Here is a 14,753-nt window from a genome sequence, read left to right as displayed (position 1 = left end):
TTGTTATACTTAAAATAATTACCAAACCGATAAACCATCTCTTCGGATTGATTTCTTTTATTCATACGTTTCGGTTTTGTTTCACAGTATCGAAATAGAAATTGATTAAAAACTAGATAAAATCGCTTAATATCAATCAGCGCGCGTGTGTTGACTGGAGGTTGTTTTCTGTTTTTTCTCCATCGATAAAACGACAGTTTTTGTTGCCCGATCAGGTAATTTGCCCGTTCAATCCGTTCGAGACTTTCGCCGTCTTATTTATCATTTCTGCCTAGTTTTGCCACATTCGTTACGTTTTGTATCTCGCGTGCTAATAACAAGTTACAAAACTTGACTTAAAAACGATTAAAACGCATCGCTAAGGAGCTTGCAACGTCGTGTGCTTGGTTCTTTAGAGATTCCTTACCCTTGGGTGGTGGTTTGATTTCTAGAAGCCATTATTTGATCTGTATTTTGATTATGTATTTTTTTCGATAATTTTAAAACTCACTACAAAATTGTGCATCACTTTACTCTATCAAGCACTCTAATTACTTGAACATTGTGTGTATTTAAAAAATGGATCACTGCTTGTAAAAAACCTCTGGTAAGTATTGGGTTCAATTGGTAAAATCTATCTCTTTTAATATCTGTAGCTTTGTTTGGCTTATAAGTGGAGAGACGCGTGTGAACTATAAGAAAATGGGGGGAAGAAATCGATTATCGATCACTACACATTAGCGGTCAGCAGATTGCGCTCTACTACTCTACTGAATCATGTTTGGCAATGGGTGTTTTTTTTCTCTTTCATCAACCTAACCATCCGTACCAAATCCAGTTTAATATCCTATATGCAAAAACATCGCCTGTGCACTAATGCGTACACATGTGGAACGCTCAATTAAAGCGATAATTCGTCACGAACTAAACATACACCAGTGCACTGTTCTACACGCTACTACACACAGGGCATAATAAATTATCAACAATAAAACGATAAAACCAATGTTACTCCTTCAGCGCAGAAAGACGTTCTTGGGTAACGACGAATAGAGTTTACTTTCCCCGTGCTGTGCCGAGTGAAAGCAAAAACAAAACAAAAAGAAACATACCGACGGAATGCGAATTCTATCGTTTTAAAACCCGTCGTAATCAGTGGTTCGTTGAGGTTAGTTATGTCAATGAAAACTGGGAACTCGCAACGGAAGCCGAACTAACGAACGAAGAAGCTTTGCTTTTTGTTGGTGTGAAATCTCGACGCAGTATTTCATGCCAGCTAACAAAGTGTGTATGTCTCCGTGTGTCTCAATCCTGTACGATTGTTAGCTAATATGAAACTCGTTCCGATCTCCATAATATTCCCTTTTTTCGCGGTTCCCCTTGGCGGTTCGATTTCGTTAGTTTGATATTCGACTCGCGTTTCTATTCATCACATGTAGTTTTCTTATAAAGCCTAATTGTCCACAGTTAGTGTTGTCCTTGTCGTTTCGCTTACCGAAATGTGTCTGCCTTTTTTCCTTTGATATCGCCAGCTGCGGCCACCAGTCCTCCATCCAAAGTCGATTCCCCCCATTTAACCCAGCACCGTGAGTGGAATGCTACTTACTTGGAAAACCTTAGGCCTCGAAGAATCAGTTCTCGTACTCTTGGTAGTCGAATGTGTAGCGTGGCTGAAATTCTTCCGTTAAGCGTTCCGGTTCCGTCACCGGCAGATGGCACACCTTGTTGTGGCAGATGTACGCAGTCGGCATGTTCTTTACCATCTTGAAGTTATCCAGCGACTTGCGGCGTCGCACAATGTGTGGTGGTTGATCGATCTTTAGCTGTACGGTGATCATACCGGGCACGTAGAATTCGCGCACCGAATCGACGAGTGCAGTCGCCTCGGGGCTTTCCGGACCGACCACGATCAGTGTGTTACGGCCCTGTTCCTCCAGCAGTGCGGCCGACATCATTTCCGGCAGCACGTACCCGAAGTGAGCCGTGTGCGCAAAGTAGTCGAACAGTGTGCGCGCTTTCTCTTTGAGCCGTTCCTCCTCGAAGTAATCGCTGAGCAGGAGGAGATTGTGCGCGGCGACACTGTTACCGCACGGTTCAGCGCCATCGTGTTCTGGTGAGTGGATTTTAAAAAAAAACACCATCGATTAGATTGTAAGTTACATCTCTTTCCGCGCTCTGGATTCAATTCTTCTTACCTTCCTTCAATCGAACGGCCACGTTCGGAGAGTTCGCTTCCGAGTAGAAGTAGGCACCATGCTTTGGATCCCAGAACAGCTCATCCTGAATGTCCTGAAGCTCCTTCGCCCAGTGCAGTGCGTGCTCGTCCAGCGAGGCAACGTAATAATCGATCAAACCCTTGATCAGAAAGGCATAATCGTCGATGAACCCGTAAATGGGTCGTTCCCTTAAAAACATAGCAAGAAACCAATTCAATCTACATCAAATCTCTGTCTTCCCAATGTTCCGAACAACGCAACTTACGATGTCAACGTCTCTTCTGCACCACCGTAGCACGAGCGAAGTAACTTTCTCGCATGCACATCGTACAGATTTGCGCGGATAAACTTTACCAGCTGTTCGGCCGTTGCAAGATATTCGCTCCTTCCCGGTGCATCCTTCACGCAAGCCAACTGTGACAATCCGGACAGGACCAGACCATTCCAAGCGCAAAGAATTTTCGTATCCAAATGTGGTCTCGGTCGCTTGTCACGCACCTCGTGCAGCAGCTCATTAGCCGTCTTCAAGATACGCTCCACGATTTCAACCGTCGTGTTACACTTTTCTGCCGTTTCTCGCACCGATCCGTACACGATGAGAATGTTCTTGCCTAGCAAATGTCCGTGTGGATCGCTGGCCGGTTTCACGTTGCCCTCTTCCTTCACGTCGTAGTGTCCGGCATACACGGCCACCGGATCGACTCCACCCAGATCACCGAACTTTTCCACGTTCGTTTGCAGCACCTGCTTGATTTCGTCGTGCGTCCACGCGTAGAAGGCACCTTCGATCTTATCCTCACTGTCCGCCGTTGGTAGTGAATCTGCATCTTCGCCGCTGTAAAATCCTCCGTCCTGGTGGCGCAGGTCCTTGCAGAGATAGCGGTAGATTGCATCCGCTACAGTCAGATAGGAAGGTTTCCTTGTCAGTCGGTAACCGTTCGCATAAAGGGACAATAATTGGCCCTGATCGTACAGCATTTTTTCGAAATGTGGTACGTGCCACTTTTTATCCACCGAATATCGCGCAAAGCCTCCAAACACGTGATCGTGTATACCACCGGCCGCCATCTTGTCCAGCGTGTTCAACACCACTCCAAGCACCTTATGCTTCGGCTCCTGTACATGCAGATGGAACATCAGGTTGAGCTTAGACGCTTCCGGGAATTTGGGCGCACCGAGCGATCCACCCCACACCGGATCGTAGTTGCGCTGGTACATGTTGACCGCCTGTTTAAACTTCGCTTCCAGGGTCTCCACGTTCGTCACATCATCCGCTTCGTCTGCCCGCTTATGGTCCACATTGCGCCGAATCGCCTCAATTACGGAACGACCCGTGGAAACGAGATCCTCTTTGTTCGTGGACCACTTGCTAGCCAGCTTCGTCAGAACCGTCGTGAACCCAGGCATACCCCAGCGATCATTCGGTGGAAAATAGGTCCCACCGGTAACTGGGGCCAGCTCCGGTGTTAGCCATACCGACATTGGCCATCCGCCGGAATTGTTTATCAGCAGGATGAACATCATGTACAGCTTGTCGATGTCTGGTCTTTCCTCCCGGTCCACTTTGATGTTGATAAAGTGTTCGTTCATAATTTTGGCCACCTCCTCATTCTCGAACGATTCCTTCTCCAACACGTGGCACCAATGACAGGTGCTGTAGCCGACGGAGAGGAAAATCAGTTTGTTCTCGGCACGTGCCCGTTGAATCGCTTCTTCGCCCCACGGGTACCATTCGACAGGATTGTGCGCATGCTGTAGTAGATAGGGGGATTTCTCTTGCTTCAATCGGTTGGTAAACTTTGGTTCAGCTGCTGCACCACCGCTTGAGTTCGCTTCCATGCCGCTGGTCGGTCCTTTCGAATGCTGCGAGCAAGAGCTAGCGACGATGAATGGAGAACCCAACGTACGGGTAGGTTGCATAATGCCGTGGCAGGTGCCCCATATTTTCGTCACAGTTCGTTAGTTTAGGGATTCGTTCCGGTCACGAGACAGGGTGAAGATAAAAACAGAAACAGTTTTGATTAGTTATGAAAAATCGATAACTACGCGTCAATCAGCTGCAGGTGTTGTGCACATAATCTTACCGCACTTGCGTTGTCGCTAGGGGATGGGAAGGCTGATGTTGGGGTGATGCCGGCGGTGAAGGAATCGAGTGAAACAGCAACGGGGAACTTGTTGAAAGGGAACAACAGTCAACTGTCGCAGGCTGAAAACCGAGTTGGCTGCTGCTTAAGCCGCCGGTGCGGGAAACTTTTCGCAAATGGTTGGTCGGTGTGCAGCAACGTAAATAGTTCGCTAGCGGGAGTCTGGCAACGCTATGCAACATAGCATAGGCTCCTCGATGGGCCCCGCGATTATTTCGAGTTCGAGAGTTCCGGCAAGCGTTACAAACTTCGCACTAAGTAAAGGCCACCGTCCACAAGGTATCGATTGTTGCGATTGCAGCACCTATCACGCTATCAATACTCACGCGCGAGTGTTTCGGAATTCAGATTACACTTTTACCGAATAATTCAAGCGATAAGTGATAGTAATTATTACGTTAAGGTATTTTGAAAGACTTTTTCAATTACGTCGGCTACAGATAGCCGCCATACGCACTATAATTTCTGGTCTTGAGGCTAAATTTATTCGCAAATTTTGCGATTCCGTACGATTTTCTTGCAAATTTGGTGTGTTATTTTCTGTGTTGTCAAAATGTCCCGATTACCATCTGATTTCCATCCGTTTATAGCAGAGTGTTCACTGTTTGATTGAGATGTGCTCTCGACTGGTCGACTGGATGACAAATAAAAACGACGATGAACAGATTTTTTCAAAAAAGGTAGTAAAAGTTATCATTTATGGTTGTGGTTGGTATGTTATCACTATCAATTATGACATATAGTTACACTCGGCAATGCTGTATTGCAATAGCACGTTAAATAGCGCCACTCGCACAGATGCAAGACAAACAATATGCCGACAAAGATAACACCAAAACCTGTTTGAAATAAAAATGTTTGAAAATTGTTTAGAATTTTACTGATAGAATTGGATTCAGAGCCAGAGTTCTAGCACCGGAATAGTTTTCTTTCCATTTTGAGAAGGAATATCATCGATCCATCCGATGTAGAAATTTAAAGTACAGACGATCATCATAAGAATCATGTAGAAAATATTGAAGATCTACAAAAAACTAGATCTTCTACTTTTGATGTAAGACACTAGTTTATTCCTAAAAAACAACTTATCCAAACCGGATCCAACATCTGCCGGTCTCATGTGTTACCTACCGGCTTCAGTATCGTCCCATCGACGTTCCGCACCATCAAAGAACAAAATTCAATCCCCACCTAAACCATCTCGGTCTGCTATTATGTCTCTGTACGATGCCAGTTTTTCCTTGACTTTGCGTGAACGATCGCATCTGCGCGCAGATAGAAATCTAATTAGCATAAAATATGGCACCCGGCATGAGACCACCGCCGGCGACGGCGGCGATGAACGCGACGAGTCTGTTAAATTCTATCAACTAATTAGATCTTTGACCACGGCCAAGGGGAAAGCCATCATCTTTGGCGAACGGTGAAACAAACGTCACGAATTGTAAAAGTGACCGTAGACGCCCGAACGATTGATGGACGCAGTAGCGCACAATAAAACTTTTGATTTCAACGATCTGGCCATGTGAAAGGTGGAGTAGTTTGGCTCGGCTGCATAGAGGGGAGAGAGAAATAGAGAAATGGTAAAGATCGAGGCAGCAGGCGCGACTTGCCCTTGGCTTGGATAGATGAGGATTATGGTAATTTTCGGAGCCTGCTGTGCCTTTTCTTCCAAAAATAAAACCAAGTTTTACCACTGTGGCCAAAGTGTGGAAGATCGCAAGGACAGACAGCGGGTAACACCTTCACCAAAGATTGGATAGAAAGTAAAGTCAATGGTTCCACCAAATGGGACCGGTGCAATCGGTTGAATAATTGCGCGGTGGAAATTAGAGCCTTCCTTCTAATATTGTTCCTATTGGCATACTCTCACTTCATCACCACCCATAACCAAAGATACTCAAATCCAACGAAAGTGATCTCCCTTGACTACTAAGCCTGGATATCAATCAGACAAATGTTTGACATCTTGTGCAACATCAGTGTGACACTCCTGCCCCTGATAAGCAATTGCAACGCTAAGAGAGCTGAATGTTTTACTTCCTTATTGTTTTGCCAATGCTCAAGCGCTCATTTAAAAGTCTAATTTGTATGGCGTCCAAATTCGCATAATTCAGGAAAAAAAAGTTAATCTCCACGTTAAATGTAACAGAGCAAAATGGCACCAAGTCTGGGCGACTTTATGCTCAGGATGGTAACATTTCCGGTTAAGAAACACAAAGTTGCATATTAATACATCCGTTGTTGCACCATGAAGAAACCCCGTCCTTTTCGGTGTGTCTTCCTATGGGGCATTCCGGCAGGAGCTCAATTTACGTCACCTGTAAAGGTGACACTTTTTCAAATGTATCTTGCAGTCTTCTGCTTACTACTACCATGCTTAAGGCTGTGGTTTTCAGCTGAGACCACAACAATGAGCTTAACCTCCCTTAGCTTTACTGTGCAACAGTTTTAAATTGCTGGGAGCTATAAATGTCTAAGATGAAGACTAGGACGTTGTCGTAAAACTACAGAAACAGACATTTTCTAACCACCAGTGGGGCATTAAACTTGGAACAGTTGTACTAGTACAGTGAACGTTTAAAGAGTCATGAAGACTCATAAAGCTGCAAAGGAATTGCATAAAAAAACCGCAGAATTCTCCAAGGTTTTATATTTAGACGACATTGTTAGACGAATTAAGGCTAATGGACCAAAAAAAAAAACCCGGAATATTAAGTAAGTTCCTTGGTCAAGTTCATCTCATCGCTCGTAGATTATGCTGTTTGTCCAGTAACGGTTAGTTTGCTATGTTCAAGGTTCTCGACGAGTGCCAATCGAATGTGCAAATGGATGTTTGCACTGATGATCGTATCGTGTAAATATATCCATCCGATCACGTAATTTCTGCACAGAAGTAAATAAAACACATCGAAAGTTGTTTGAACGGTGTTGTTGTTATTGTTTCATCTCCAATTTATCCTCATCTCTGACTTTTTCATATTTCTGTTCCTTCCTTTCTCCATCTCTCACTCATTAAGTGTAAAAAAGTCAACATTTGTAACATAATAAAAAAACAAACACGCACGCACGCACACCCTTTTTCGTAGTACAAATGTACGAAAAGGTCTTATACATTAGACAGTTTCAGTTGGCACCTTCGTGGAAGAATAGCCAGCGCTCGGCAATAGAGCAATCCCCGTCCCGTTTTGTTGAACGAGGAGAATGCAGGTGCTCCGAAAAGTGGGATTCGTAGATAGATGGTAGGTGGGAGTAGTTGGCTTAGACCTGGCCAACTTGGTCGACCTGCGACTGCAGGTTGGTGATGACCTCACGCGGAACCTGATCTCCGAGCAGCTGGAACAGATCGACGCGCTGGCTTCCGGGGATCGATTCAAGTGCGGCCACCTGGATACCCTGCTGAACGCCCTGGATCTGTGCGTCCTGTGGAATCAGCTGCTGGGACTGTGCCTGCCGGATAGCTTCATCGGTGAGAGCACCTCCGTCTCGCTGGGGAGCAGCCAGGGCCAGGGCAATGACAGCGAACAGGCAGATAGCAACCTTCATGATGAGACCTACGGAACATGGAGAACACAAAACATAAGGAATTGGAATTAGCATCAATTATAACACCAGAGACAGCCGATTCTATAGCTAACGAAATTAAGCTCCATCAAAAATGGCGCCAGTCGTAAACCCTTCACAGCATGCCGAGATGTTCAAAACGACGCTGAATGTGGAATACGCGATCAACTGCAGGGTTCTTCGAGAAGGTGAAGCAACCGGGCATCCCCCCGAGGCAATGCACCGAACGCACGAAGCAGCTAATCGAACGGGTTCGTCTGGGGGCCACAGAGTTTCATAATCGAGCGTTCGAGACTCGCTGGATGTCCCACTCCTCTTCGTGTGGTTCCTTTGCCGATCATCATTATCCGACGAAAAACAAGCATCAAACCCAAAAACCTGTGTTGCTTCCTGCGATCGTGCCGTTATGTTGCACTGTCGACAGACGGCAGCATTGGAGGTAGGTGAGTGTATTTTTTGTTCCTTTCCTCGCCATCTGAACCCGGCGCCCGGTGGCCACGAACGATTCCTTTTCCTTTCGTTCGTTCGTTTCGTCGTGGCATCGCACAACTCCCGCCGGTCCATACGGGAGAACGCTGAACAATTTCACTTTCGATGGCATTGAGCTTTCACGCGGTCTATGCTTTTTTTTTCTCTCTCCCTGCCGTGGATTTGTATTCCGTGCTGCGATTCCAGATCGATGGTTTGGTTGCGGGTTACGTTAGAGTAGTTAATTTCTGCGCACTCTATCTCTGCCTATCTGGCCGGCACACAAACCGTTCATTAATCAACTGTTGTACAAGGATTGTCCACGTGATCGTTAGCAACAAACACTACGGAAAACTTCACTTAACTTCACCGCTGCTTGGACTTATTCCGCCTGATATAACCACATTACTACTACTGCTACTACTACAGCGCGCTGAAGAAGTCGAACTGCCCTTCAACGATACGTACCTGTGGAAAGTCCTGGAGACGATCGACTACGAGATGACTGTGACGGCGCACGGTATAGGTAACGATTAAAGTGTTGGCGCCATCGGTACGGTTGGTTTTATATCTTCGATCCCCACCATTGCCACACCATCTCGGCAGCAGTGACCGTGTGCGTTTGGGTTGAGGTTTTTCGGAGGGAGAGATGGCTCCTCGTCGACGTGCTATCCCAGTGCTTCCTCCATCGTTGCCTGGTTTGCATCTTCCACTCTTTCACACAAGATAGCAATGCTTATGCTTGTGGTTTTTGCTTCATCCCATCGTTCCTTCAAGCGTCTCCAACTCATTTAGATGCTAATGATCGTTTGGAGTTCGCCTCGAAGCGGAATCCCCAAAGGGTTTTGGGAATAGACTGTAGACATATAGCACATGAAAATGTGAGGTTTTGTTGTAATCCCTGATGGGACCGACGATGGCTTTTTTTAGGGGAGCACCGTAGACCTCACGAACACAATCCGTGAAATCAATAACCATCAATCACATAAACGATTCGGTGAGTATTACAATACTTACGAATTGGAATGTGATACTGTGTGCTTTCAAGGTGTTTTGACTGTTTGAAGTTTAAAAAAATCACACACACAATGCACTAGGAAGCTACCAACAGTCTCAGAAGAAGACATCAGTGTCGCTCTTTCATGAATCATTCCGACATCATGCCTAACCGGTATCGAAGCGACGGTGCTAAACAACCACCATTCCGGGACGATCAAATGAGTTGATGTTTAAGTGACAAATTCAACAAGTTGTACATGCGACTCTAAATCCTTGTTGATCGATGAATGTGCAATCCGTGCAACACGGTAGCAGTCGCCGATTGTCACAGTATTGGATGACACCTGCCGAAACCGGTAGCTATTATTGATTGATGATTCCTTTCATTTCTTCTTGGGTAAAAGTTACTTAACAAATCAATTAAACACAGAGAAAAGTGTTTATTTTAACACCTTCATTACAAAATTACATTTCATTGAAACTTATGTAAAGAATATCCCTTTTGTGGACAGGTTCTTTTTTAGTACAGTTGTACTAAAACTTAGTTTTGCTTAGCATGCTATAAAGGGATGTTTAGTTTTGTTCTTTCTTTGCTCCTTGGAAGCATGTTCAACCGAAAGTTTCATATTACTTAGATGTATAACATACATTTTGTTAGATCTTCTTTGTATAATGGACATTAAATTTATTTGTCCAACAAATTCCACAAAGAATAATCGATACGATTTGACTTTTATTCCCATTCTTTGGTGGACACTCGTTTAGAATGGGTTTAAAATTATAAATAAGGTAACTAAGTAGATGAGAATCTTGAAGTCAATATTACATACAGGCAAATACATAAATTTGTCGCTTTTACAAAATAAACCACAAGCAGATGCTAAACCCCATAAAAAGCGAACTTGTGATGTTAAGAACGCTAAATATGTTGGGGAAGCACACATTAATGGCTTAATGGCCATGAAGCGAGCTTAAGCTTCATTTATATTCAATATCTCGAGATCTTCGTTAAAAGAAGAAAAAAAGCACAGCAAAAGAAGACTTTTCTTTCAACTAGTCGCGTCTCTCGGCGCGGAAACGCAATTTCCAATGAAACCAGTACCAGAAGCGCAGTAGAGTAACAACTAAAATACATTTATTTTCCCTTTCTAGTATTTGCTATCTTTGATACTAAACCAGTGATCGTAACGACAAAAGCCGGTCAACGGCGGCAGCATGTCCGTAGATGTTATCCGGCTGTGCACTCCGACAGTGCTGCCATCGCCCATCGTTCGGCAAGAGATCGTTTCACCTTATTTGTACAGTTGACGGTTACAGTTAAGAAGCCAGCGTTTGTTGTATCGATTCCTTATTTATCCTTAAGGGCAGGTATCCACCATCGCTCACATTCTTACACGATGCGTATGGAACGGTATGGTGAGTGTTTCTTAGCGGTTGATAAATCCATCTCGTTGGCCGGGTGTCGGTTGTCAGTGATCGGGATCGTTTGCAGATGGCGACCTGGTTGCCATCTCTCACATCATGTCGCACGTTAAAGCTTGCAGCCTAGTTAACCTGAGTGTGTGGAGCGTCGGGAAGGATTCCCCGTGCTCTGGACGGGCTTAGTAGGTGGCCAAGTTTTCGCTCACGCTGCGCTGCAGCGATGCGTACACCTGCGGCTCATCGAATGGCACAACGATCTGGTCGATCGATACGGGCCGCTCGAACGGCACGTTCTCGAGCTGGTTAACGAGTGGCGCCACCTGCAGCCCGGAAACGAGTGTCTCGTCCGGCCGTAAGATACCCTGCTGTTGGGCGCGCTGTAGTGCCTCCGGGAAGAACTCTGCGGCGTAATTTTGTGGCCTAGCCAGTGCGACGGCCAGCACTGCTAGCAGGCAAAGGGCAACCTTCATCGTCTGTAGGATACTGTTGGGGATAACGGAAGCAGAAAACACCCGGGATAAGTTACACACCGTTCACCGCACGCTCGATGGGAAATGGCCAGGCCACCGCTTTTTGTTTTCCAGGTGACTTGGAGACCCAACGATGTACCTACCTTATCCAGTGCAGTAATCCGAAACGATAGAACAGCGGTTCGCCGATAGATGGCTTTATATGAATCGCTCCCCACTCTCGAAATTCTTGATCACCTACTGATATCATGCCGCCGTGTATGGGATATGATATGGTGACGGTTGTGTGTGTGTGTTTGTGTTTGGGAGGATGAGTTCGTCTGAAGACGGTTTTCGTTCAAACAACCGAAACCCGAAATCAAGCAGCGAAAAAGAGTAAACACCGCGATCATTCCCACCGAGCGTGAGGGCAGAAGCGAGACGATCGAGCAGTTAATTTGCATCTTTCAGCGTTCCAAGATCAATTAAAAACAAGAAAAAAGAATCAGGGAAACGCTGCGACAGTATGGGTGCTTGCGAAGCCACACGCTACCAATGCTGTGAACCGCCGTGAAGACAAATTTTGCATACGAGAGTGGGAAGAATATTCGAAAGCAGCAAAAACCGACTATTTAGAGCGAGTTTTAGGTTGTTTGTGTTTCGTTTCGTTTTTTTGTTGTTCCACTGTTGTTTGCACCGTTTATTGATGAGATTTTTAAATGAAAACCCAACGCTGCCACACCAATATACTTCAGTTGGCTTTTTTTCAACCTTGCTGATATTTTTTTTCTTCTTTGCTTTGCTGCGCAGCTTCTTAGCGCAGAGTTAGATGCTTTGAGGTGTCTTTTTGAGAGGCGATCCTCTTGCGCTAGCGTGGCGTGCAAGAAGAGGAACTGAGAGATGAACCTGTTGTGGTGCTGGATTTTTATTTTCTGTCAGCATCTTCCTTTTTTGCATGTTAGTTTATGCACAAAGTTTATTGGTCCGCAGGATGTAAAATATCTGGAAATAAAATATTCCATCGAAAACGTTCTTCGTTTTTCCCTTCCCGCTGCTTTGTGGTTCTGGAATGTCTGCAAAGCGATTTGGAGCGGTCTGCAGGGAGGATCCTCTTTACTTGTACGTTTCTCTGTGAGTATGGTGTGTAGGGATCAACGTTCTTGATGATTTATCGCTGGAACTCGTTATGGTGCGCGATGATGTTGGCTTGTTCCGGAAGAGTAACGCTCACATACACGGCAAATCAACAATCACTTGCTACGTGACATCATCTATTTCTATTCACGATAGGTGTGGAATTAGAGAGTGTCTCTCAAAATATCCTTTTTTATTTGGTTTTAACTACCATTTTGATTGTTGATGTCACATGTCATCCCTCCCAGCAGCTATTTTGCATTAGCCAACAATCAAATATTCTTTTTTGTGATCTTCTGGCGAGGCACGAATTGGACGAATTTTTAAATCAGAATGGGCGTGTTGTGGATGGAAGCTGTTCAATTTTGCATGTTAATATCTTTTCAGTTAAACATAGTATCTAGCAGCAACCGCATCACATCTTGGACAGTTTTCTTCTCACCTAACATCGCGCAGCATTCTTATTATATCGGAAATCAAGGCTAACATCATCTCGAGTTAATTTTGGATCTACAGCCACAACACTTGACGTGGCGTCTTCCTACTCGTAAACAGGTTTTTGGAAGAATTTTAATATGGAGCGAGAAAAGCTAAAATATCCCAATGTACCATACAAAATAGCGCTCCATAGATTGTGTCATCTTTAAAGTTTGAGTAAAAAGACAAAGTTTGCAAATCAATGTTCTTTGATTGGAGGTATAAATAAACTATTAAAACCATGCTGAAGGATGCTAGCAAATGTGTAAGATTAGGATACGTTCAGCCTGCATTTAGGCTACAGGTGGTGACGCATGCCTGTTCTTTGAGGCAATTCTTTAAAGCTCAACTCGGACCGGTTATATGACTTGATAGAAATCATCTTCTGTTGGATGTTTGAAATTTTATTACATTGCATCGCATCCAGTTTGCTCTTAATGGCATCAAAACCAAACGAACACAAACGATCGATCGAGGTAGATCTATCAAGAACTGCTTATCTTTGTAATTGACCTTCAAAAGCGCAGCGAAGAAATGGGCAATGCGATCGAGTAGGATTAGCGCCCATTAAAGTGGCTTACGGTCCGAATTGGTCCGTCCGTTGCATAATCTCAGTGGCAGACGTTGGAGCACAGGAAAAAATGACTGTTAAAATAATACGCAATCGCCACCGAAACCTGTAACCGACTGTTTGCGATACTTCACCTGCGTTCACAATTACCTCAACGGAACAAGGGGCACAAAGCAAAGCAATGGGACGCAGCGTGCATTAAAGCTCGCAGAAATTGTACGGTACGGCAAATCAATCGTTGCGCGGGAACGGAAGCGAAAACGCGACTGAATGAAAGCGAAACACCACCGATCGCCTCCCCATACATAAGCGAAACGTCACGATTTGCCTATTGAGCGCCTACGGATATGAGGAGCATCAAAGCAATCCAATCGCAGCATGCACTGGTTGGTGCATGCGTACCGTGTAAATATGGCGCGTGCTGCTGGAAATGGTTCGACAGCGTTGAAAAAAAAAACACTCACACGTTCTCATTTTCCTCCCCTTCCACAACCTGCTTGAATGTATTAGTTGCCCTATCGCTCGAGTTCCCTCCGATCGATCGCGTACGTCGATCACGATCCAAAAAGTGATAAACTGTCAACTTTCACTCTCATTTTTCCCACCCAAGGCACGGCCTTCCGCTCGAAGGGTAGCGTTTCATGGTTTGGCTCAACGGGTGTTGAGCGGCTGTTCGGAAAGTTCGGAAGTCATGGTTTCCTAGCGGGCGGATGGAATGCCGCTGGTGGTTGTTGAAGAGTTTTCAGTTACCCTTTCGTGGGCAGACGCCAGGCCCAAAAGATAATGCAGCGGGCATCATCAGTCGACATTAGGTAGATCATTTCGGTCGAATTTATTTCGTCCTCAGGCGGGAGTGAAAACATTTGATGAGCACTGTGTAATGCATTTCATCTAAGGCCATTTTTCAGGGTTAAATGTAGAAGCGTTAATGTTGTTTTCACGCGATCATAAAAATATCACTATAAAAAATTACACCGGAAGCATTCAAAGCATGTTCTTTTATGCATTTTAAATAATGTGTATGACACGAAATAATTGCAAAATGAATGTTTTACGCAATGATTCTTCTAGCTGGAAATAAAATTAGAAACAAAAGACTTGGGCACAATTTGTAAGCGACGAACCTTCTTCAACGACGATAAGCGCCTAAAAGTATACAATCATGCATACCATACCCTCTAGCGTTTCTTTAAGCGTTTCTCTCAATATTTTCGTATTACCACAATAACCGTTTGAATACCCTTATTAAAATTGTCTCAATTCAATTTCATTTTTAGCTTTAATTGGTATTGAATTAAAATAGTTTCTTTTTCTTTTTGTATAGGTGTCA

General features: G+C 44.7%; 2 protein-coding genes across 2 annotated transcripts; both read right to left on the bottom strand.

Annotated features, from left to right (window-relative positions):
* Positions 1-40: 40 nt before the first annotated feature.
* Positions 41-4,830, bottom strand: LOC128300316 (spermatogenesis-associated protein 20). The gene is made up of 4 exons (XM_053036334.1): positions 4,280-4,830; positions 2,461-4,071; positions 2,175-2,383; positions 41-2,089 (listed from the first exon to the last, which is right to left on the bottom strand). Exons 1-4 carry the CDS (start codon positions 4,519-4,521, stop codon positions 1,611-1,613), a joined length of 2,541 nt encoding a protein of 846 aa, XP_052892294.1. The 5' UTR covers positions 4,522-4,830; the 3' UTR covers positions 41-1,610.
* A 2,426-nt stretch (positions 4,831-7,256) lies between these two features.
* LOC128300332 (uncharacterized) lies at positions 7,257-7,885 on the bottom strand. The gene has a single exon (XM_053036351.1). It carries the CDS (start codon positions 7,883-7,885, stop codon positions 7,601-7,603), a length of 285 nt encoding a protein of 94 aa, XP_052892311.1. The 3' UTR covers positions 7,257-7,600.
* Between the last annotated feature and the right edge of the window lie 6,868 nt (positions 7,886-14,753).

Source organism: Anopheles moucheti, chromosome 3, assembly GCF_943734755.1.
Source record: "Anopheles moucheti chromosome 3, idAnoMoucSN_F20_07, whole genome shotgun sequence".
NCBI classification, from domain to species: Eukaryota; Metazoa; Arthropoda; class Insecta; order Diptera; family Culicidae; genus Anopheles; species Anopheles moucheti.
Note: the sequence above shows the minus strand (reverse complement) of the source record. Positions and strands in the feature narration are given on the sequence as shown.

Bases quoted from the DNA above. Each gene is read 5' to 3' on its own strand.
- LOC128300316 (XM_053036334.1), bottom strand. From the start codon at position 4,521: ATGTTGCATAGCGTTGCCAGACTCCCGCTAGCGAACTATTTACGTTGC. The intron at 4,072-4,279 runs GTAAGATTATGT...CATCGTCGCTAG, and splicing joins CTAGCGACAACGCAAGTGCG to CTCTTGCTCGCAGCATTCGA. The intron at 2,090-2,174 runs GTAAGAAGAATT...TCCACTCACCAG, and splicing joins GGCCGTTCGATTGAAGGAAG to AACACGATGGCGCTGAACCG.
- LOC128300332 (XM_053036351.1), bottom strand. From the start codon at position 7,885: ATGAAGGTTGCTATCTGCCTGTTCGCTGTCATTGCCCTGGCCCTGGCT.